This window comes from Trichechus manatus, unplaced genomic scaffold (assembly GCF_000243295.1).
Source record: "Trichechus manatus latirostris isolate Lorelei unplaced genomic scaffold, TriManLat1.0 scaffold00291, whole genome shotgun sequence".
Classification (NCBI taxonomy): domain Eukaryota; kingdom Metazoa; phylum Chordata; class Mammalia; order Sirenia; family Trichechidae; genus Trichechus; species Trichechus manatus.
In genome coordinates, this window is record NW_004444227.1 from 1275193 (window position 1) to 1299943 (window position 24751).

A 24751-nucleotide genomic window follows, 5' to 3' on the forward strand; every position below is an offset into this window, starting at 1 on the left:
CTTTACCTGGTTTTGGTATCAGGGTTATGCTGGCTTCATAGAATGAGTTTGGGAGTATTCCATCCTTTTCTATGCTCTGAAATACCTTTAGCAGTACAGTGTTAACTCTTCTCTGAAAGTTAGGTAGAATTCTCCAGCGAAACCATCCGGGCTACAGCTTTTTTTTCTTAGGAGTTTTTAAATTACCTTTTCAATCTCTTGTTATGGGTTTATTTAGTTGTTCTACTTCTGTTTGTGTTAGTTTAGGTAAGCAGTGAGTTTCTAGAAATTTGTACATTTCTCTAGGTTTTCAAATTTGTTAGAGTACAATTTTTCATAGAATTCTGTTACGATTCTTTTAATTTCAGTTGGGGCTGCTGTGATATTACCCATCTCATTTCTTATTCGGGTTATTTGCTTCCTCTCCTGTTTTTCTTTTGTCAGTTGGGCCAATGGTTTATCAATTTTGTTAATCTTTTCCAAGAACCAGCTTTTGGTCTTGTTAACTCAATTGTTTTTCTATCCTCTATTTCATTTAATTCTGCTCTAATTCTTAATACTTCCTTTCTTCTGGCACCCGAGGGCTTCTTTTGCTGCTCTCTTCCTACTTTTTCCAGTTGTAGGGTTAATGTTTTGATTTTGGCCCTTTCTTCTTTTTGGATGTGTGCATTTATTGCTAAAAACTGACCTCTGAGCACTGCATTTGCTGTGTCCCAAAGGTTCTGGTAGGATGTGTTTTCATTCTCATTTGATTCTATGAATTTACTCCATCCTTAATTTCTTCTCTAATCCAGTAGTTTTTGAGCAAGATGTTATTCAGTTTCCATGTGGGTTTTTTCCTTGCTTCTTCTGTTACCGATTTATACTTTTAGGGCTTTATGGTCAGAAAAGATGCCTTGTAATATGTCGATGCTTTGGATTCTGTTAATGCTTGCTTCATGACCTAATATGTGGTCTATTCTGGAGAATATTCCATGTGCATTGGAAAAGGAAGTATACTTGGCTGCTGTTGGGTGGAGTGTTCGGTATATGTCCATGAGATCAAGTTGGCTGATTGTAGCATTTAGATCTTCCGTGTCTTTACTGAGCTTCTTTCTGGATGTTCTGTCCTTCACTGAAAGTGATGTGTTGAAGTCTCCTACTATTATTGTGGAGCTGTCTCTGTTTTCAATGCTGTTAGAGTTTGTTTTATGTATTTTGGAGCCCTGTCATTGGGTGCATAAATATTATGTCACGTCCTCCTGGTGTATTAACCCTTTAATCATTATATAGTGTCCTTTCTTACCCTTTGTGGTGGATTTTACTTTATAAGTCTATTTTGTCAGATTAATATTACCACTCCTGCTCTTTTTTGAATGTTGTTTGCTTGATACATTTTTTCCCCATCCTTTGAGTTTTAGTTTGTTTGGGTCTTTAAGTTTAAGGTATGTCTCTTGTAGGCAGCATATAGACGGATCGTGTTCTTTCATCCATTCTGCCACTCTCCATCTCTTTATTGGTGCATTTAGTCCATTTACATTCAGTGTAGTTATTGATAGGTACAAGTTTAGTGCTGTCATTTTGATGTGTGTTATCATTTCTGTGTGTTGTTGATAGTTTTTTTGTTCCACTTAATTTTCTGTGCTGAGTCGTTTTCCTCAATGTATTTTGTTTCCATCTTTTTTGTTGTTGATTTTGTATTTGCTGAGTCTTTATATTTTTCTTGTTTTTAATTTTATTGTGTAGGACTGTTAGTTTCCTTTGTGGTTACCTTAATATTTACCCCTATTTTTCTAAGTTTATACCACGCTTTTATTTCTTTATATCACTTTGACTTCCTCTCCATATGAAAGGTCTATGTCTACATTTTTTAGTCCCTCTTTTTTGCTTTAACATTGTCATCCTCTACATACTGACATCTCCTGTTTCCGTATTTTCAGTGTTTTTGCTCTGATTTATTTTTTAACTTCCCTATCTGGGTTGGTATCTTGTTGCTCTGTCCTGTGTTCCAGCCTTGGGTTATTATCTGATGTTACTGATTTTCTAACCAGAGGACTCCCTTTAGGATTTCTTGTAATTCTAGTTTAGTTTTTGCAAATTCCCTAAACTTCTATTTATCTGGAAATGCCCTAATTTGGCCATCATATTTGAGACACAGTTTTGCTGGATATATAATTCTTGGCTGGCAATTTTTTTCCTTCAAGGCTTTATATATATTATCCCATTGCCTTCTTGCCTGCATGGTTTCTGTTGAGTAGTTCCAGCTTAGTCTTACTGGCTCTCCTTTGTAGATGACTTTTCATTTATCCCTAGCCACTCTTAAAATTCTCTCTTTATCTTTGGTTTTGGCAAGTTTGTTGATAATATGCCTGGGTGACTTTCTTTTGGGATCCACATTATGTGGGGTTCAACAAGCATCTTGGATAGATATCTTCTCATCTTTCACAATATCAGGGAAGTTTTCTGCCAACAAATCTTCAACAATTCTCTCTGTATTCTCCCCACCCCCACCCCATTCTGGTACTTTGATCACTCGTAGGTTATTCCTCTTGATAGTCCCAAAACCTACGTGTTCTAGGGAGCAGGGATACGCTTTCCTCCTGGACACTCAGGGTTGGCCATTGGCCACCTGCCTTGCTCAGCACATGACCCTCTGCTGCATCTGGATGCCTGTGCCTGTCTAGGACTGTAAGTGAGAGTCTGCACCACACACTTGGTGGCAGCTGGACTATGAGCACCCAAAGCTGTTGGCTGTAAGGACTGGGGGGCACCACTTACTATTGGTCCCATCGTAGGCGCCTAGGCAGCATGGGTAGAGCCACCGTCCTCAGATCCCTGATGTGGGTAGATGAAGCCCCTCTTAATGGGCAGAGCAGTGTCAAATGTCACCAACCTGCCACGTTACAGCTGAAACAGCTGAAGTTAGACTTCAGGTATATACCCTGTTGTACTGTGGTAACGCTGGCCTATGCTGTTAAAATGGGCCTACGCAAGTCTCTACAGGGGGAAAGGCACTCAAAGTCTTTGGACCCCTTATGCCTGTGACTAGGCAAAGGAGCTGTGCCTACCCTGAATTCCTGCCTAGCAGAGCTGGCAGATTATTTTTTTCCTGTTTGTTAATTTGTTCCCTCTTCAAGGCCGGGAGAGTGACTCAGGGTGCATGACGGGTCCTACTTCCAGCCCAGGCGACTCAGCAATCGCTGAAGCTATCCTGGACCCAGTGCAGAGTGGGAAGCGCGGAGGTAATTGGGAGAGAGGTTCTTCCCAAAGAGGGGTGTTTTGATCTGCGTGGTAGGCCAAATGCAAGTACTTATCTTTCACCGATCGAGGACTGCTTCTCACTGATTCTGGATTGCCGAGTAGACTCTGTGCCACTGGGTCTCTCCCAATGTGGAAAACGCCTCCTGAGCGCTGCTGCTTGCCTCACCACGCAACACGAGCTGATCCTGCCTGAAGGGCTCCGGCTCCGGCTCCCACCGGGTCAGGTCTGACAACTCCTCACTGCTTCCGAACCATCTCTCCCTCCCCCTGCCACTCAGTCTGATTCCTCATCTTTGCCTTTGATGTTCAGGGCTCCTAGATTGTTACACATAATTGATTCACTTGTTTTTTCAGGTCTTTGTTGTAAAAGGGACCACCAGAAGCATCTGACTACTCTGCCATCTTGGCCTTGCCTGGAATGGAAATTTTTTTAAACTGAATTTTCAACACAGAAAGTATGAGAAGCACTGGTTCATACCAGACACTCTAGAACAATGCTACTCAGGTTGGAATCTCAGCTCTGCCATTCACAGGTTGCTAATTTTGGGAAAGCAACTTAACCTCTCTGGGTACGGTGTAGTGAATTACTTAATATGGCTCTTTTAGCCATGCATGGTCTTGTAACTCCTACAGAGTGATTGTGCGGGAGCATGCAAATAAGGTGCATGGAACCTTAACCAGGGGACTAGTCAGTTTTGCCATCCTACTAGGCTTAAAATGAGCCATCCCAGAGGCAGGAAAAGGGGGACCTCGCTACCATCAAAAAGGACTAGCTAGGAATGGAGTGCATCCTTTGGACCAGGGGTCCCTGCACTGAGAAGCTCCTAGACTCAGGAGACAGAGAGATAAAGCTGTAGCATGAGACAGCAAGAAGTAGCAGCAGATCTACATTCTACCTTGGTGAGTAGTGTCTGGGGTCTTAAAAGCCTGTGAGCGGCCATCTAAGATACTCCACTGGTCTCACCCCTTCTGGAGCAAGGGAGAATGAAGAGAACAGAATACAAGGAAAAGATTAGTCCGAAGGACTAACTGTCCACAGCTACCAAGACCTCCACCAGACTGAGTACAGTACAGCTAGGTGGTGCCCGGCTACCACCACTGACTGCTCTGACCAGGATCACAACAGAGGGTTCTGGACGGAGCTGGAGAAGGATGTAGAGCATAATTCTAACTCACAAAAAAAAGACCAGATTTACTGGCCTAAAGGAGACTGGAGAAACCTCGAGAGTATGGCCCCAGACATCCTTTCAGCTCAGTGGTGAAGTTACCTCCGAGGTTCACTGTTCAGCCTGGGAGTGGACAGCCCCGTAAAACCAAATGAGACTAACGAGGTACAGGAGTCCAGTGACAAGGGCCAGAAGGCAGAAGAGGACAAGGAAGCTGGTGATAGGGAACCCAAGGTTGAGTAAGGATATTGTCGATGTGTTGTGAGATTGTTAACCATTGTCATAGGGCAACATTTGTAGTAACTGTTAAATGAGAAACTATTTTGTTCTGGAAGCCTTCATCTTAAGTGAGAATAACAGCACAATTGGAAGAGCGTAGTCAATGTCACTGAACTGTGTATGTAGAAATTTTGGAATGGTGTATCTTTGGCTATGTGTATTTTCACCAAAAAAAAAAAAGGTTGAGAAGTTAGAGGGTTAATATGTTGTGGGGTTGTTAACCAATGTCATAAAACAACATGTGTACTACTGTTTCAGGAGAAACTATTTGTTCTGTAAGCCTTCACCTGAAGTACAATAAAATATATAAAAATAAAAATAAAAAAAAGCAGCAGCAGCAGAGAAATGGTGACAGCAGAACCAGGAGATGGCACAGTGGGCTTCACCGCCCACGGAGCATGGCAGCTATAGTAGGTATGCCAATCCAATGAGCAAGAGAGCTGAGAGCCTTCAGGCAGGAGGCTTCTGGCAGAGTAGGGTGCCTCTAGGCACTTATTGGGAGAGATAAAGAGCTTTGGAACACTTGCCCAAGCACATTAGAAGCCAGGTCGAGTGGAGCCGAGGGCCAAGGGCCAAAGGCAGAGAGAGGAGGCCTGTCCTGAGGGGGCCTTGAGGGGCCTGAGAGCTGTCTTGCACTGAAGGGAGACTTGGCCAACATGCTTTCTGATCCTCATCTTGAGTTGTAACCTGTTACTTCCTTAATAAATCCCATAACCTGAGTATGGTCTGTGAGTTCTGTGTAGCCACTGCAATGAATTATCAAACCCAGCAGGTAAGTAGAGAGTGCCACAGGAGGGATGGCTGGTGTCAGAACTAGTAAAAAGGTTGGAGAGTGGAGATGTCTGATCTCCACTTCATAGGCATAAGTCCTGGCCTGATGATGATGATTCTCCTCGCTTGTGAAGTTAGAGGTCAGACCCTGCCACACTACCATTTTTATACTGGCCCTCAGTTTCTTCATGCATAAAATGGGCATCATAGCATTTACTTTATAGGATTGTTGTGAAGATTAAATGAATAAATGCAAAGTACATAAAACTGTGTCTAGCACACGGCAAGCACAAAATAAATGGCTTTGAAGAGTGGCTAAACACTAATTGTATGGTTGCTTGGCTTCCCATTCAGAAAATATTTATTCAAAGCATACTGAATGGCCAGACACTATGCTAGGTATGCCATTTGACTCTGCGAACACCTTTTTACCCCATAATTTGTTATAAACAGCCCTATCCTGTATTCCCTAAATTATTTCTATCTGATGTTATTAGACATAAGGTACAGGAATCACTTCTTTCCCCTAGAGCTGTAACCTATGGGAATACAAAGTCATTTTGAATCAACATTCAAGTGGGGAAGCCCACTTACCCTACTTCTAAAGGTCCTCGCAGATATCACATTTCCTCTTTTCTGTACTGAAAGCATCAGCTAGTGTAACAGCAGTCCTGCTCCCCATAATTTTGGCCTCAAAGAATTAATGAATGGCTAGAATGTGACAGTAAACTGAATTGTTACCAAGGAATGGCATAAGGGGCACTGAAATAAAGTAGATTAAACTGGCGCAGGAAATAAATCAATTCTTAATAAGGCACATTTATCCACACACCATTCTCTGTGGTTACAAATAATGCTGCGACTGGCAATCTTTTTACACCAGGCTGTGACTTCATTACCACAGTTTTCCTCTGACAAATATCAAAAGAAACTCGGGTTTACCAATTCCCAATCTACTGGAAATCAATATTACAAAGTGGTTAAAAGCCGAAGCTCAAGGAAACAGCCTGGATCCAACCTCTAACCCCTATTTAGGTAGTCCTTTTAATTTAAGAGTTGGGAAAGGTAGTAGAGGAAAAAAGGATGAGTAAATGGAGCACAATGAAATAGATTCCAAGGTCTGGGGAGGTTTGAGGAACTCTAAATTTAAGGATAGTAGAGAAAAAAATTTAAGAATAAGAATTTAGTCACTAACACTTATATACAAGTTATATATTGGAGAAGGAGTGGTAACCTAAACTGCCTGGAGTGTGCCCTCTAAATTAGTGCCTGACCCAATAACTTCTGCTATCTACACTTCTTATACATCCCCACCCCCACCACCCCCACGTACAATGTGTGGATACAGAAAGAGAAAGAGCTAGGGACTAATTGGGAAATAACTACCCAGGTGAATCTGTTACCACACTCCACCAATTCTGATACCAACACTCCCTTCCTGATGACACAAAATAAATTTGCAAGTTCAAGGCTACAGCATCAACTGATGGATAACAGAATGATTGGTAAATCATTTCCAGTAGTGCTTCCTTATATTCCCCTTTCCTTACATCACTCTTTAACTGAATTGGAAAGACCATCCATGGCCATATCAGAAATATAAAGGTTATTATGGCAAAGATAGCTGTAATTATTCCTACAAATTACTACCTCAACATTTCAGCAAATTGAAGGCACTACATTAAATAAAGGTATGGAATAATGAACACAAGGGTAGACAAAATAGAAAGTGGTAACATCAACTTTCTCACATTACTCAATCTGTATAATTGTTTAATTAATAGGTAACATTTACAAAGCAGTTAATATGTTTCAGGCAATGCGCTACATATTTTTATATGCATTACCTCAATATATTCAATTTTCACAATACTGTGAAATAAGTATTCTCTTCTCTCTTCAGACAAACAAACTTAAGCCCTGGGAAGTCAAAGAATTCTTCCTAGGTGTAGTCTAGGGAGCCCTGGTTGCACAATGGTTAAAGTGCTTAGCTGCCAACCAAAAGGTCGGCAGTTCGAACCCACCAGCCGCTCCATGAGATACAGATATAGCAGTCTGCTTCCAAAAAGATTTACAACCTTGGAAACCCTATGGGACAGTTCTACTCTGTCCTATAGGGTCACTTTGAGTCGAAATTGACTCGATGGCAATGCATACAGTTGTAGTGTACATTTAAATCCAGGTCTGACAGGGTTTATGGCTAGGGATACCCTATATCCTACTTTTACCTGGTCATCCCAGTTTAGCCTGTTCGTTGTTTCAGCATAATTATGATTACTTGAATCCTCGTTCACTCTCAAAAGTACCCAGAACTGGACATTATACTAAGATTACCAAGGTGCTCTTTCCAGGCAGCATAACCCCACAGTACGTACGATGCTCTGCTTCACAGCCTCAGGCTCAACACCTTCACTCATCTTGCAAGGGCATGCCACTGCCCGAAAACAACCAGTAAAAAGGCATCAACGTTAAACTGCACCACCACCACCACCATCCACAAGAGACACACAAAATTCCACTGGTAGGAAAAAAAAAATCAACGTTTAAGTGAGTTTAAATTATTATTCAAGATAACATATGTCTATGTGGCATACAGGGTCACTATGGATTGGAATCAACTCGACGGCAAGGAGTTTGGTTTTCTGGTTTACGTGGCATATACAGCTAAATAAGTATAAATAAAAAACCTCTCTTTTACAGATACAAATAACTCTAATGTGATACTTATATAACTCATGTATGCAAACAAACTTCATGATGCTCTCCTCTTCCTTCTAGTATCCAAACACTACATTCTCGGGTCACTTTTTAGCAAACAGCAGCACTCCCATGTAAATTAGTGTAATTGACTAGCTAGTACACAAGAACAAGCAGAGTCTCACTACTTGCCTTATAAGGAATTAAAAGTCTGCTGTAAACACTAAAAACCTGCCACAAATAAAGCAATTGTTTTGGTTTTCAGTTTTCAAATACTTATTCACAGTAAAGGAGTATCAGCTACTTTGTTGTCACTCATCAGGAAAGTAGGGCGGTGGATTTTGCAGGTCTTCTTTCTTGTCTGTGACAAAGGATCAAAATCGTGACCTTTGTGTTCCTGCCCTTGCCTAAGAGATTGATGCAGAAAAGCAACACATGGAGATTTAGTAAAATACAAACCTTTTTACGTTTAAACAGCTGCTCAAAGGAGAAATCTATAGCACTTTTTAATAGTTTTTCAATTAATATAAAATGACATACAAACAACAACAAAAAATATTGGAAGCTGGGGGTATAGAAGGGAAAAGCTGTGATGATTTATGAAAGTTGTGTTGTGTCTAAAAATATTTCAAAATTCAATAGCTGTTCAATCTACATAACAATAATTTAATTACTTGATCAAAATTAATGGCCAGCACTAGATTTATAAACGGAGTTTCCACACACTTGAATTTCAGATCTTTTGGAATACAATTTTAAGAACTTGCATGCATGTATCCTTAACTATTTATGACTAGAAAGATTTGTGGCCATCTAGTTACATTTTGGGAGCCCTGGTGGTGCAGTGGTTAAGCGCTCAGCTGCTATTCAAAAGGTCAGCAGTTCAAACCCACCAACCTCTCCATGCAAGAAAGATGTGGCAGTCTGCTTCTGTAAAGACTGACAGCTTTGGAAACCCTATGGGGCAGTTCTACTCTGACCTATACGGTCGATATGAGTTGGAATGAACTCAATGGCAATGGGTTTTATGGGTAGTTACATTTTGAGAGGACAGTGGTGGTTCAGTAGGAGAAATCTCGCCTTCCACGCAGGACATCCAGGTTCAATTTCCAGCCAATGCACCTCAAGTGCCACCACCACTCAACTATTAGTGGAGCCTTGCATGTTGCTGTGATGCTGTAACATGACTCAGCGGTGCTTCCTAAAATGAAGTAGGAAGAAAGACCTGGCGATCTACTTCTGAAAATCAGCCAATGAAAACCCTATGGATCACAATGGTCAGATCTGCAACCAATCATGGGGACGGTGCAGTGCCAGGCAGCACTTAGTTCCGTTGTGCGGGGGTCACCATGACTCAGGGGCCAACTCAATGGAAGCTAATGACAACAGTTACATTTTAAAATAAACTAATTCCTAAGGGAACACTAATATCTGTCAACCAAACTACTCTGCACATCTTATATATCTTAGGACAAGATTATAAATTCAGATTGAGGAAGGGGGAGCATGATGATAAAGACATAAGAATGAAAACGCAGTAATCAATGCCAAATGTGTGATCTAGAACGAGAAAAATAAAATTCAGATGCCACTGCTACTTAAACCAAAGGCTACCATAAGATTCATACTTAAAATTAACTATGGAAACATTTACATAAATTGAACATTATAAAAACAAAACAAAGAAATAAACCAGTTCCATCAAGTCGATTCCGACTCATGGGGACCCCATGTGTTCAGAGTAAAACTGTGCTCCACAGAATTTTCAAGGCTGTGAACCTTTCAGAAGAGATGGCCAGACCTTTCTTCCAAGGTACGTCTGAATGGATTTTGACCCCCAACCTTTCAGTTACCAGTAAAGTGCTTAACCGTTTGCTTCACCCAGGGAATCCTAAAATTAACTATGGAAATACTTACATAAGTTGAATGGTATAGAAAAGCAAAAAACACTTCAATATATAAACACTAAAATGACATTAGGACAAGCATTCATATGGCACAAAACTATGTTGCCCCACCACCTGTAAATTTACATTTCAATTTGTAAGGCAAACCTTTTCGAGGAGAATTTACTGCTTCTTTTTAAGTTTACATCTTTTAAAACTATGAAAAGTGTAACGACTGAAATTATACCTATTAAATGTTTAAAAAAACAAATCAATCCTCACATCAGTTTAAACGAAAGAGTAGTTCAATTCTTTCTAAATTATGTATGTTTTTTAAAGCAGCTTTATAACATTAAAAGTTGAAGGTTATCATTTCAAAAGAAACTGTAGTTTAATAAGGAAATTACGACTTGTCCTTTTATACACCAAAATATTTAAATCACCTTTTACAATAAATTAACCTACACGTCTTCAAAAAATTAGAAAACTAGGTATAGCCACTGTTTTAAAAGTTCACAGGTTCAGAGTAAGTTATATCATTCTACTTACTGGGCTTAAGTTAATGAACTATAAGCTTTCAAATACAAGAAGACTCATATCCTTTAACCAAGTAACTAGACTTCTAGGAGTTTTTGAAAGACACTGTCAGAACACTGGCAGTTTTATATTTTTTATATTAGTAAATAAAGTAGAAACAATATATATCAATAGATACAACAAAAAAGTAACAATTAGTTAAATTACAGTATCCATTATGCAGGCACTAAATGTAATGTTTGGAAAAATTATTTTAAAATGCTAATATAAATATGGGAAACGGAGTACAGAATCTTAAAAATACTAAAAGCATTTTATTTTTAATTTATTTAAGAAGTCGATAAATAAGTGATCCACTATATTACCATCTAGCTGTTGAAATTACAGATTTTTATTTTCTTCACATCAATCTAAAATTTCCAGATTTACTGCAACAAGATTTATAATGAAGCCCAAATACATACTTGAGTCTATTTCTGGACTACTCAGTCTGTTCCAGTGATCTGACAGTATCCTCCTACACCAATACTACATTTAAAAAATGATCTTTGTCCAATTTATTTTTTCCCTCGCGGGAGGGTAAGCACCCCATTACCCTTTCCTCTTCCTTTTCAAAAATTTACTGCCAGTTCCCATTTGTTTATTCTTTCAAATAAACTTCACAATCATTTTATAAAGCAGAAGTTGATAAGGTTTTTCTATAACGTGTCAGGGAGTAATAAATATTTTAGATTTCTCATCTCTCTGTCACATACTCTTTGTTTCATTTTATTTTTAACAACTTTTAAAATGTAAAAACCATCCTTAAGTTAGTAGGTCAACACAAAGGCACAAGCCAATTTGTGGACCCTTATATAAAGTATAGCTCCCCACTCTACCCACAAAGATTCTGGCATTTTGATTCAGTTTATACTGCATTTAAATATCAAATTCAGGGATAATTAACATCTTTTCATTATTAAATCTTTTTCAGAAGCAAACTATGATTCATTTATTAAAGGCCTCCTTTGTATTACTCAATAGAGTTGTATAGCTTTTAGTCAGGAATCTTGCAACTTGTTAAATTTATTACTGGGCACTTTAGGAAGGGGACTATTTTTATTAATGTTACAGAAAAATTTAACATTGTGCCTTATAATCAGAATGCAACATAAGTTACTTTTAAGATGTCAAGGTGTTATTTTGGTATTTTTTTCCTATTCTGTAATCCAGTAAATTAGAAGTCAAAAGAGTGCTAGATTAAGTACTGACAAGTACCTGGCACATATAGGCACACAAATGTTTGAATAAATGAATGAACATAATTTTGCTTCCCCTGCCCCCCCGCAAAAAAAAATCCACAAGTATGGGGAAAGCGGGGGGAGAAAAAGGAAAGGCGGAAAGTAGACGGACAAGTGATAACTGACCAAGTGACACAGCAAGATCCTTGATCTCAGAAGCTGGCAGAACCTTTGGAATGGGGAGTGAAGCTGTTTGATAAGCAGCTAGACCCCTCAAACCCTCCCCTACTTCAAGCCACTACGATTGTTGCCATTTTCCACCCTTGCTAAAGACGAGATTTATTCTCCAGAAAAGGTAAAACAGTCTCTAGAATCTGACCGGGCAAAAACAGAAACCTGAAAATAATGACACTAGCAGTGCCTTAAGTAAATGGCCCAGCCAGATAAAACTCAAGTTAACAGGATCCGTCTGTGAGCTCAGCAATCCCAATCAACCTTTCCAACCCTCAGTCATGAGCAGAAATCTAAGGATGGCCACACACATGGGAATGGCCTTTAACTTTGAAGCAAAGTTCAAATATAAACGGGAAAAAAAGCAACTTGGAGGGAACAGATCAGGCAGGGAAAAGAAAATGCCTTTATAATATATATATCATTAAGTCCTCCAAGGGCTAAGTTAAGATTTTGCATGCATAAGACAATTACAGGAAGCTATCAAAGTGAACATTCAGGATGACCCTCCCAAAAAAACTAGAAATTAAAAATATGAGGCAGAAAAGAAGGGTTGGAAAATAAAATTTTCCAGAGCAAAAAGATGGAAAAGGAAAGCAAGACTTAAAAAGTCACAGAAACTCCACTATCTGAATAATAACTGTTTCAAAAAGAAAGGGGAAAAAAGAGAGGAAAATCACCAATAAATATGACAGAAGTAAAGAATATGCGTTGCCATGTTAAAAACAAGTACCCAGCAAAATGGATGAAAATAGATACACACATTAAGGCATGTCACTCTGAAATCGGGCAAGGAATGATTCTACAAACTTCCAAGGATTAAGGGTGCTAAGGGAACCAGTCACATGTTAAAAAAAAAAAAAAAATCAGCCATCAGAATAATTTCAGATTTACCAGTAGCTATAACAGAAGATGAGCATGGAATGATGACTTAAAATTCTGGAAAAAAAAGTAATCCAAAAGGAAAAGAATTCTATACCCATCCAAACTCTGGGTATGAAACTGTCCAATATGCAAGGTCTCAGATGAGAGGATATCAGGAGCATAGTGAACTGCATTCCAAGGAAGACAGGTGTACACATATATAGACAGCAATGGTCCAAACTGGAACAGTATTAACTTAGCTGACATTCATTTGATTCATTTAATTGCTGTTATAACCAAGATGCCTATTATTGTACCTTTAAAAATGCACACAAAATGACACAGTGTGTTTGGCCCAGACTTTTATCTATTCTCAACTCAGCTTCACTATGTGTCAATGAAGTTCCTTTTCTCTCATGTATGTCCTATTCACTGGATCAGCTAAGAATTTCATGCCACTAGAGTCTGGCTTTAACCTACTCTTGAAACTATTCAGCTAATCTTCTCTTAGGAGCCTTCATCCAACAGTGGCAATACTGTCCTTTCCTTATACAACATCTAGATTTCTAGTTTTTCAAAACTAAACAATATCATAGCTGAAAAATACACACATTGCAGATTAAACAATAAAATAATTAGAATGGTTAAAAAAAAAAAAAGGAATGATTAACACAAAACTTAGGATAGTAGGTGAGGGATGTGACCAAAGAAAGGAGAATGTGATAAAGGAGTATAAAGAAAGCTAGGATCCCTGGGTGGTGCAAACGACAAAGCGTTAAGCACTGTACTACCAGCCAAAAGGCTGGCGGTTCGAATCCACCCAGAGGCTCCTCAGAGACAGGCCTGGAGATCTGGGGAGTGCTTCTACTCTGCACACATGGGATCGCCACGATCAGCATCAACTCTATGGCAACTAACAACACAAAAAAATCTAGGGTACTGATGACGCTCTACTTCTTGACCTAGGTAATAGGTAGGTACATGGGTCTTCAGTTTATTACTTATACAAATATTTTATATCTCTTTTCTACATATAAACACTTCACAATTTTAGAAAAAGAGGGAAGGTTCTAAAAAGAAAATTGTAGCCTGATACTCAACTACAATCGCAGAAGTGTTTTATCTCTACGCATGCTACCAAAGTCAGCACTGACGTGTTTTATTTAATCAGTAGAGTTTTAAAATTTTTAATTTGTTGCCCAAACATTCACCTTTCAGATATACTTGCTCATGGAAGGAACGATACACGTAAAAAGGTTATTCAACACAGCACTGGTTGACACAGCTAATGGCTGGAAACCTAAATGTTGATCAACATAGAAAAAATTGTTAGATCATACCATGTAATACAAATCATCAGAGAAAGTAAAAGTGTAAAAGTTTTATGTGATGATATGCAATGCTTCCAGAAGCACATTATTAAATGAAAAACATAATGTGCATAACAGTGCATATAGTTGGCTACCATTTGTTTAAAAAAATGAATATATATGGTATTTGCTTGGATATACACAAATTTCTACGGAATGATAATGCCACAAGCCTTAAGAGGCCATCTTCCAGGGTGAGGAATCAGCATGAGGAGACCAGTATATACTCTTTTGTACAATATATGAGTTTTGAACCATGTAAAGTACTGCCTATCCACGTACACATTTAATAAAAATAGCACAAAAAAAAAAAAAGACCACAGAACAATTTTACTTCCATACAAGACCAAATAATTATTTCTAAAAGTATAAAATGTACAGAAGGGAAAGTTTTCTAGGCTAAAATTAAACAGTAATTCATTCAACCAAACTGGTCATATCCAGTAGCAACTTACAAAGCTAAATACAATACATATATTTGTATACATACACTAGAATACGTTTACATTCTACAGATGCACTGTCCAATTTAGTTGAACTAGCTACATGTGGCTAATATAAATTAATTAAAGTTAAACAGAATTTAAAATTCAGTTCCTTGGTTCCACCAGCCACATTTCAAGTGTTCATCGGCACATGCAGCTAGTGGACATCACATTGGACAGCACAGATAGAAAGTATTTCCTTCACCACAAAAAGTTCTCTTAGACTGCATTTTTCTAGAAGGATCTTCAGAAAACTGGTAACACTCTCTGAGGGACTGAGTTACTGGGCTGAGGGATGAGGACTATGGTCCCAGGGGACATCTAGCTCAATTAGTATAACGTAGTTTATAAGGAAAATGTTCTACATCTGACTGTGGTAAGTAGCACCTGCGGTCTTAAGAGCCTGAAAGTGGCCATCTAAGATAAATCTACTGGTCCCATCCTGGCTGCAGCAAAGGAGAATGAAGAAAACCAAAGACTCAAGGGAAAGATTAGTCCAAAGGACTAATGGACCACAACTATTACAACCTCCACCAGACTGAGCCAGAACAACTAGATAGTGCCCAGCTACCACCACCAACTGCTCTGACAGGGATCACAATAGAAGGTACTCGACAGGGCAGAAGAAAAATGTAGAACAAAATTCAAATTCACACACACACACAAAAAAAACCAGGCTTGCTGGTCTGACAGAGACTGGAGAAACCCCAAGAGTATGGCCCCCAGATACCCTTTTAACCCAGTACTGAAGTCACTCCCGAGGTTCACCCTTTAGCCAAAGATTAGATAGGTCTATAGGGCAAACAATAACACACGTGAGGAATGTGCTTCGTAGTTGAATCATGTATACGAGACTAAACGGGCACACCGGCCCAAAAGCAAAGATGAGAGGGCAGGAAGGGATAGCGAGACTGAACGAATGGAAACAGGGAACCCAGGGTGGAGAAGGGGAGAGTGTTGAAACATCGCAGGGTAGGCAACCAACCTCACAAAACAATTTGTGTATTAACTGTTTAATAAGAAGCTAATTTTCTTTCACCTAAAGCACGCGCGCGCGCACGCACACACACGAACACACACACACGAAATGGTAACAATGGATGTTTTAGAGAGGGGAACTAAGCGGCTGGAAAGGTGAGTATCTGTGCCAGGAAACATCCTTAATATTTTTCATGTTAAGTCACTTAATCTTAACGTATTTCAATATACCCGACTTCCTTTGTAATGTATGTATTTTACTTAATGCACTCTGAAACGTTCTGAGAATGAGGCCACAGGCTTCACCGGATTCCCAAAGGGATCCATCTGAATTTTGCGCCGTAAGTATATGTTACTAATTCAAAAAATAATTTACTAAAACACAAGCACCATTATCTATAAACTAAAATCCAAAAGAGAATTTATAATCCTCAACATGAAAAAAAAGTCTACAAGTTAAAATAAAGGAAAAAATATATCACTCCTAATTCCACCACCCATAAAACATCTGGTTTTATGTTTAACTTCTTTGTGTATAACGATAATTTTTGTTTAACTTATTTCATATTTAACTTACTTGTTAAGATGCTACGTTTAATTTGTGTATAATAATGACCCATGCATCAATTTTATCCCTAAGGTAGGAGTTTTACTTAAAGAAAATAGTTGGCCTTTCATTTTTGGTTGAAATTTTTTTTCAAACCAGGGTAGTAATACTTGAGGCCAAGACCTGGGTTTGAGTTCTAGCTCTCTCATTTAGGAATTATGTGACCTTGATAAGAGGGGGAAAAAAAAATTACTTTAAATATTAAATCCTCATCTGTAAAAAGTATATACCTCAAAACATTATGAGGATTAGAAAAACTACAGGAAAAAAATGTAAGTTATACTTTCCCAGTAAGATACAGATTTTTCTTGCCTCTGTTAATACTTGAATTCCCAGACTTTGTGGTTACAATAGGCTGTTGCCCTAAGATGACCATGTAAGACCCCAAAACAATGTTAATACAACAATAAAACTATAATACCATACTAATGATTTATACTACTAATGCTATAACAATACTATATTTTTGTAACACTGAAATTAGTTGAAATATATAAACCTTACCATAACAAGTACAGCACAGAAAGAAGTAGCAACTAGCTTTTATATAACTATATAATAACAGGTTTAAAATACACAATTAAGAACACGTAAATGTGCATTTTAGCTTTAGAAATCACTGTAAAGCCATATATTGTAGACAAATTCTATGATCTTACTACCATATCCCCCAAATAATTTAGTTTTTAGGATTAGCAACATATTTTAACTGAAATTTTTTCAAAGCAACTGTATAACTCTTTGCCAGACCTTTCACCAAAATTACTAAAAGTACTAAGGTAGTTTAGTCTAAAATAAATTCCATATTCATAAATTTAAAAATCTTACTAGAACCGTTTTTACGACCAAAATATTTTAACTGGCAAATCATTTGAACAAATAACCAGGAATCGATTGAGAAGGGGGAGAAGATAAGCGACCATTCACTTTTCTTTAGAAGTCTACTCCCCAACTACTGGACCAGTTACGAAAACATGACCAGTATTTGGTCCTCAGGTTCAGATACCAAGGTGCTATTTTTTTAAGACTCTTCATTTTGGTTATTAAGCTTAAGAGTACAATGCAGCTTAAAAACAAATGCCATACATTTTCTTTTATAGTTACACCAAAATAGTAACTTTTATTAAAATTAATCCTCCCTTCTAGGGTTGCCCAAGGAAAGCATGTTTCATGCCATGCCTATAGGAAAGACAGTGTCATAATTAAACACACTGGAACCTGACTGCTTTGGTTTGAAGTCCACCCACCACTTAACAGATGTGACCTTGGGCAAGTCAGTCACATAAAGTTATTTAATCTCTCTCTACCTTGGTTTCTTCACCTGTAAAATAAGAATACCTACCTCATAGGGCCACTGTAATGATTAAATGAATATATGAAAAGCACTGAGTTTAGTGCCTAACACATAGCAAGTGCTACTGTTGGTTATTATTAAGAAATAAATACCTAGACAAGGGCTAGAAGGCAGAAGGGGACAGGAAAGCTGGTGATAGGGAACCCAAGGTTGAGTAAGGATAGTGTTGATGTGTTGTGAGGTTGTTAACCATTGTCATAGGGCAACATGGGTACTGTTTAATGAGAAACTCTTTTGTTCTGTAAACCTTCATCTAACGTGAGAATAGCACAATTGGAAGAGCGTAGCTGATGTCACTGAACTGTGCATGTAGAAATTTTTGAAACGGTGTATCTTTGGCTATGTGTATTTTCACCAAAAAAAAAAAGGTTGAGAAGTTAGAGGGTTGACATGTTGTGGGGTTGTTAACCAAAGTCATAAAACAATATGTGTACTACTGTTTCATGAGAAACTATTTGTTCTGTAACCCTTCACCTGAAGTATAATAAAAAAAGAAAAGAAAAGAAATATCTATACACCCACTCCTCACTTATCAACATAGTTAGGTTCCAAAGACCAGGTCATTATGCAAAAAACTGGAATTAAGCGAAAATGGATGACCACACCAGATCACAAATGGAGGATGACTCCATCATTCATAACTGTCAAATTACATCATTACATAACTGATGAACCACTGAGAATCATGGCCCAATCAAGCTGCCACACAGCCTTAACCATCACAGCCAGCATTACTCTCGTCTCGCACCTCAGCCATCATTATTGCTAAATGTACGTCGTTAATGTGCAAAAAAATCAGATAACAGACTTTTTACTATTGTTGTAAATGCAAAGTGTCAGATAACAAGATAGTCGATAAGTGAGAAGTAGGTGTACTGTATACATCAAAAAGCACTGTGTAACAAACAGACTGTGTCTGCAGGTCATTTTTTAATATCAGTGCCATATCCCTAGAAATCTCATGCTGGTTAGATATGTCACTGCTCCACAGAACTTTACTGAACCCAATGTGACTAAACCACAGCTTCCCATTGTTTCTACAGAATAACAGATCATCCTCAAGGTCTAGAAGTACCTAGAAATGACTACCTAATACCTTAGAGATAAAAGTATCCTTTTTTCTGTAGACATGAATAGGGATTTTTGAAGGAACACTAGCAATGTTTATAGTCAGAATGGGAGCAGGAAAACTTTATCTGAGAATTGTGGGGTATAAGCTCTATTTCCTGCTGATGGCCAAGGATTGGTAAAAGACAGCCACACGACTTTTCTAGAAAAGGGGAAAAGATGAGTCTGTGTATGCATGGATACATCTGCACATAACATATTCATGGAATACTAACTTTACCTAGATCTTGACAACTGACAAATTATCATTTTTAATAATGCATTTAAACATCAAAATCACTGTAAGATATTTTATTACTTCCATTTTTCAGCTATACAGTTAGAAATTTCAGTCTTCAAGGTCCCACACATATTAAAATGAGACTAAAATCTATACTCATTCCCACTTTTTGAAAAAGTCTATGACAAAGATGGAGGCAACTCAGTTACCAGAAGAGCAAGGAAATTTCCAGAAGCAGAGAAAGAAAAGATAGAAATTCCCACCACTAGAATAACTTAACTCACAGGTCCAGGACTGCCAGTACTTATATTCTTATCAAAGATAACCTTATATAAACTAAACAGACTATTTTATAAAAATGTTTTTTGCCTAGAATTTTCTTTCCAAATTGGATTAAACTGACATAATTCATTTTACATATTATTCTCTGCAACTAGTGTGCAAACTGTGTCTGGGTCTAAACTGAATTTCTCTAAGTCAAATAATTATGCATAATATTAAATGAGAGTATAAATGAAGTGAAATTTATAACATAACCACCAGAACCAAACGTATTTAGTTTATGAGTGAACTTTGATATACTGGCTTCTCTTCTTAAAGCAAAAACACCCATTTGTAAGAATGGTGTCAATTAGTCCTTGGTTAACAAAAAAGTTGAATTATCTAATAATATATGTGTTAAATATTTGCCAATATTTAAGCCTGATTTACTCGAATAAACTCTTTGCAATGCAAAGCATGCTTCTAAATAAAAAAGGAAAAATTAGATTAACTGACCATCAAAGTTGATTTCACTTATGAAACTATGTACAGTTTAAAAAATTCAAGAAGTACAATGTAAAAACAAGTAAAATTATATATGTTCAGTTTAATTAAAGAAACAAAAATTAATCTCTTACAGGGAAAAAAAAAAGGGTCCAATAAAATGCACATGGGACTCACACACATAACGAAGATAAAGCTACAAAGAAACATAACCAATTGGAGGAAAGAAGGCCTAGCGAAACTGCCTGGCCATCTTCACCCACTAATGTTAAGTTTAATTTCGACCTAGACACAATTCAAATGCCAACAGGATAAAAGGAGACTACTGTTTGCCCCGAAGTTCAGAATTTTGCCATATTACCTGTAAAGAGATAAAATGCTCCCCTTCCCTTAATTTGCCCCATCAAGGTTCTCAACAAATATTTATACGCCACATCTTAATATAACTGAGCTCACACACACACACTTGAGAGTAAATCACTCAGTGATATCAAATTGATTATGACTATTTTATGTAATGCTGATAGAATAAGACTGCACAAATACCTATGAAAGGTGGGACAAACAGGAAAACCCATGGTTTTTTAAGTGCTTAGGATAATGCACAGTAGAAAAGCAACAAGGAAACTCACAAGCTAGCTGAAACAGCAAATGAATAAGATTTTTGCAGGCTTCAGCATGGGTACTTCAATTACAAGACAATACTAATCAGCAGCTTTAAAAAAAAAAACCCACTATTTAAAATTGTTGAAAGAATTCTAAGTGACTGAGCTGTGAACAAGGGTGCTTTAAAATTACTAAAAATTTGCATTTTTAATTAAAAATGAAGCCTTCAATACTATTCAACATATACTTTCAAACTAGTAGTTTCAATCTGGCTTCTACCGGCACACACTTCAGGTTTTTAAGTTCCTCTACTCCCCAAATGTAAATGTACTACCCACATTTCAAGGAGGAGTGGCGGCCCAGTGGTTAAGTGCTTGGCTGCTAACTGAAAGGTTTGCAGATCGAACCCATCAGCCACTCCAAGAGAGAAAGATGTGGTAGTCTGCATCTATAAAGATTACAGCCGTTGAAACCCTATAGTTCTACTCTGTCCTACAGGGTCACTGTGAGTTGGAATCAACTCCAAGGCAATGGGTATCCAAATTTCCTCAGGGTCAGCACTGGAATGAATACTATATTGTACCACTAACCACATCGCTTGGAATTAAGCTCATTAAGAGTTTATATAGAAAAAGCACATATTGCACAACTTTGTATCCTTAAGAACACTTGGTACTAAACATATTAATGGCTATAAACATTTATGGATTCGTAATAGGCCATCACTTTGTGGTTTTGTGCTGTGGACACAAAACTGCATAGTGCTGCAAAGTCTAAAGGACCCAAATGCCACTAAAACTTCACAGAATATACTGTTTTATTGTTTAGGACACTGGTAATATGGATAGAGCAGATGGAGTCAACAGTGGACGTGAGAGCCCCTGTTAGTTAAAATTTTACATATTTATTCTACTTCTTTATTTATGTAACATTAGTGTTCTAATGTCAGTTAATCATATTAGTAATTTAAGAGACAGTTTTGCAGTCAACCAATTTATCAGAAACAGAAATGAAAACTGGTGCCAGTGAAAGAACAAGTAGCCAAGCAGAAAAGCTGTCTTAAATTCTGGCAACAAGAATAGCTTACATCAATGTAATGAAAACTAGCCTTATTGTATTCTACAGGTCTTTCTGCGACTAGAATTTTTTAAAGTTATAAAAATTCTTAAAAAGTCAAAGCAAACTGGCAAATCATTACCAAGATCACAAACTACCATGAAAGATAAACTAAAAATTTGGCAACCAAGGTCTTGAACAGGTTCGAGTGTCAAAAGTTTTCTAGTTGCTTATTAATATACTCACATTATTCTTCCAAAATATTGTCATTTTGGTGTCACATTACTAAAACAAGCAACAGAGACCCAGAAGTTTCAGTGAGCCAGAGCAGGCAAACCCAAACTGACAAAGATACCCTCTCCTCTGGCTGTAGTTACCAACTCTCTGCCCTAGAATCAGCTTGTTTCGACTAAGTTTAAAATGGTGCCTAATTAAGCAGAGCTCCTGTGAGAATGCGTAAAGTAAGAGAACCAAAGGGAAAATTAACTTATAAAGCTAAGTTCCTATTTCTAATAAACTGTTCTTTAGAAATGTTCCAGACGATAAGGACTCGGGAGAGCTGACGAATCCAGACTCCTCCGCCTTCTCTTGAGGAGTGCGCTCTACGCGGAAAGGATGAATGAATGAAGACAGGCGCGTGTGAAATGCAGCAGGTCCGGCCGGCAACTGGATCAGCAGCAGTGTTCAGTAGGCCTCGCTCCTCCCCCTGCCCTCCTCCATGACAGCCCAGTCTCAAGCATGGAGGGGCGAGGACAATATGATCCCTCTTCTCACCACCGCTAACCCTCATCCTATTCAGAGAGCTTCACCGCGCGGCACCGGCTTTTCCTCCCCATCCCAAACCCTTCTCCCCTCCCCGGCCGCTAACCCCGGCAACTCTCGGGCACGCCAGAGAACACGCGCTTGCCGCCCTCCGCCACCCTCGGTGAGATCGAAGCTTCCCTGCGCGTGCCGCGGCACCACTCCCGCCCAACCCACACCCCGGCAACGCGCGCCCACCGGCTTCTCAAGCCCACCCGACTAGTGAAGAAAGACTCTCGCGCGCCCCCAACCAGAGGCTTGGGACGGAGGAAAAGGCTGCCCCGGGGCCCCCTCCTCCATCTCATTCCAGGCAGGCGCGCCGCCCACCCTCCCCGCGGTTCCAGCGCCTGCTCCAAGCCGGCGCCCTCCTAACCCGAAGACACAATTCCCACACACCTATTCCAGGTCCCCGAACACCCTCCACTCTTGCAGACACCTTGTGGCTCCACAGGAGGCGCCGCGCCGCCCCTCCCCCAGTTCTCTCCCCCAGCTCTGACCCCCACCAGAACGTGTGAGGAACACGCCGCCGCGGCCAGCCTCCGAGGCGCCCCTAAGTTGCCCGCGGGGAGGTCAGGCCCAAGAAGAGGGGGAGGGGGCGGTAGGCGGTAGCGTGCGCGCCGGGAACGCCGTCCCGCGGAGTCCCCCAGTCCGAGGGGAGACTGAGCGCGGGGACCGGTGGGGGTGGGGGCCAAAGGCAATACTCACCGGTTCCACAGTCGCCATCTTAGATCGATCTGATCGCACAACCGCTCCTGAAGGGGGGGTGAAAGGAAAAAAAATGAGATTCAAACCGGATTGGCCGGCTACTGTCCACGTGACGGACGTGTCCGTTTAGCCCTGGCGGCGCCTGCGCAAGACTGCGGCTGCGTGAATAACGAGAGGCTTCTGGGAAGTGGAGTCTCCCCCTCCCTTTTTCTTTTTTTTTTTTTTAAGGTCAAAGAAGTATATTTTTTTTTTAAAAAAGGCTGGTCATGTGGTCGATGGCTTAGGGTGCGCTGTTCTTGGCGCGGCGGACCCTCGCGTGCGGTTTTCAGTACCCTGTTCTTCCGCCTGGATAGCTGCTGTCGCACTTACTGCCAGGCATGCCTACTGTGCCCTTTGTCGCCCTGTCCTCCCATCTTCCCCTGAAAGTTGGAACTGCAGGCTCAACACACACAATAAGGCTTAATTTGTTTAGTTGAGGTCCTAGGACAAGTTGCTTGTGTGTTTATTTCGTTTTCTTTTGACCTCCCACCATTTTCTCTTAATTTCAAAAAGAAGCGGCAATGGAAAGTCCTTATTTAAGCAATCAACCTCCCACGTCCCCGGCTCTGCTAACGCTGGTGAGCGTTTTTTGCCATCACTGCAAAAGGGGGTAGACGGAACCGCCCACAGTACCCACTTGCCACTGATTGGGGGGAGGGGGAGTGCACCCTACAGCTGTTCGTGCCCTAAATCCTGAGATTAAGACCTCAGGGCTAAATCCTTAGTGGAAGTCAAAATTAGTTGGAAGCTCTGTCTTCTCGGTTCCATTATTCTGCCTTAACATGAATGGAAATAGCCTAGTCCAGGTGTCAGCCAGGGAAGCACTCCAGGCCCCGCTGACTAAGCCCTGGACTGACCGTCAGGAGTCGTTAGGCGGGTCAACTACGACTCTTCACGTTGACTCATTGTCCTTAGGCTAGGGACTTAAGCAATTAGTGCCTCAGCTTTTTCATTTATGAACCAAAGGTGATAATACACTTACCTCACAAGAGTATGCTGTGGAATGACTACAAGCAGCTTTGAAAATGCATCCAACTCTATAAATGCTTCATAATAAGCAACGGCGTGCCTTTCTAAGGATCAGCTGCTTCCCTTGCTGTGTTTTTTTAAGTGTTTTTCGTTTTTTTGTTGACTTTATGATGTACACTAATGCAGTTTTAATGTTTGAAGAATTTTTTTTCTTTATGACTGTAGCTACCTTTGATAGAGGCTTTAATGTTTAGGAAAATATTGTGATACTCACAACAATCACTGGCAGTTAGAAATTTGTCCCCACACTAGCATCCTACATTCTTCTCCTTCTAAGATACTGTGCTAGCTATTATTTCTCAAGACGGTGTTATTACTGCAACAAACAGAAAAAGAAATCTAATGGCGTGTTACTGTAAGGTTCTAATGAAGAAGACACTATCTCGTGACTATTGCCCAGGCTTTTTAAGAATGTTAACACCAGAAAAATCAGTATGAGCAAGCAGCCAGTGCCTGCCTGCTTATAGTGTTGCTGATGTCTAGGGCTGTGTCATACCTATTATTGAGTACATAATGGATGCTTGAGTTGACTAACACATAATTGAGGATGTTTAAGAACTCAAAGTCATTGACTGTTAATATGTTTTGGTTTACCTGGATGTGAGAAATGATTCATGAAAACTTCTGTACAGTCAGTTTTGCTCAAGTAGGTTCTAAAGTAGATAGAATCTAAAAAATAAAAGAGTAAATGGGCTACTTAGAGACTATCTTCTGTTATTTAAACTATCCTAAGTATTT

The 24751-nt window shown here is 39.3% G+C and overlaps 1 protein-coding gene across 1 annotated transcript in view; it reads right to left on the reverse strand.

Moving 5' to 3' along the window:
- The window catches only part of EIF4E (eukaryotic translation initiation factor 4E), a 54127-nt gene extending 29659 nt beyond the window's left edge, over positions 1–24468 (reverse strand). Inside the window, exon 1 of the mRNA XM_004390242.2 lies at positions 22946–24468. Within this exon, the coding sequence (XP_004390299.1) occupies positions 22946–22963 (18 nt within the window). The 5' untranslated portion in view covers positions 22964–24468. The remainder of the gene's footprint in view (positions 1–22945) is intronic.
- Positions 24469–24751: the final 283 nt, after the last annotated feature.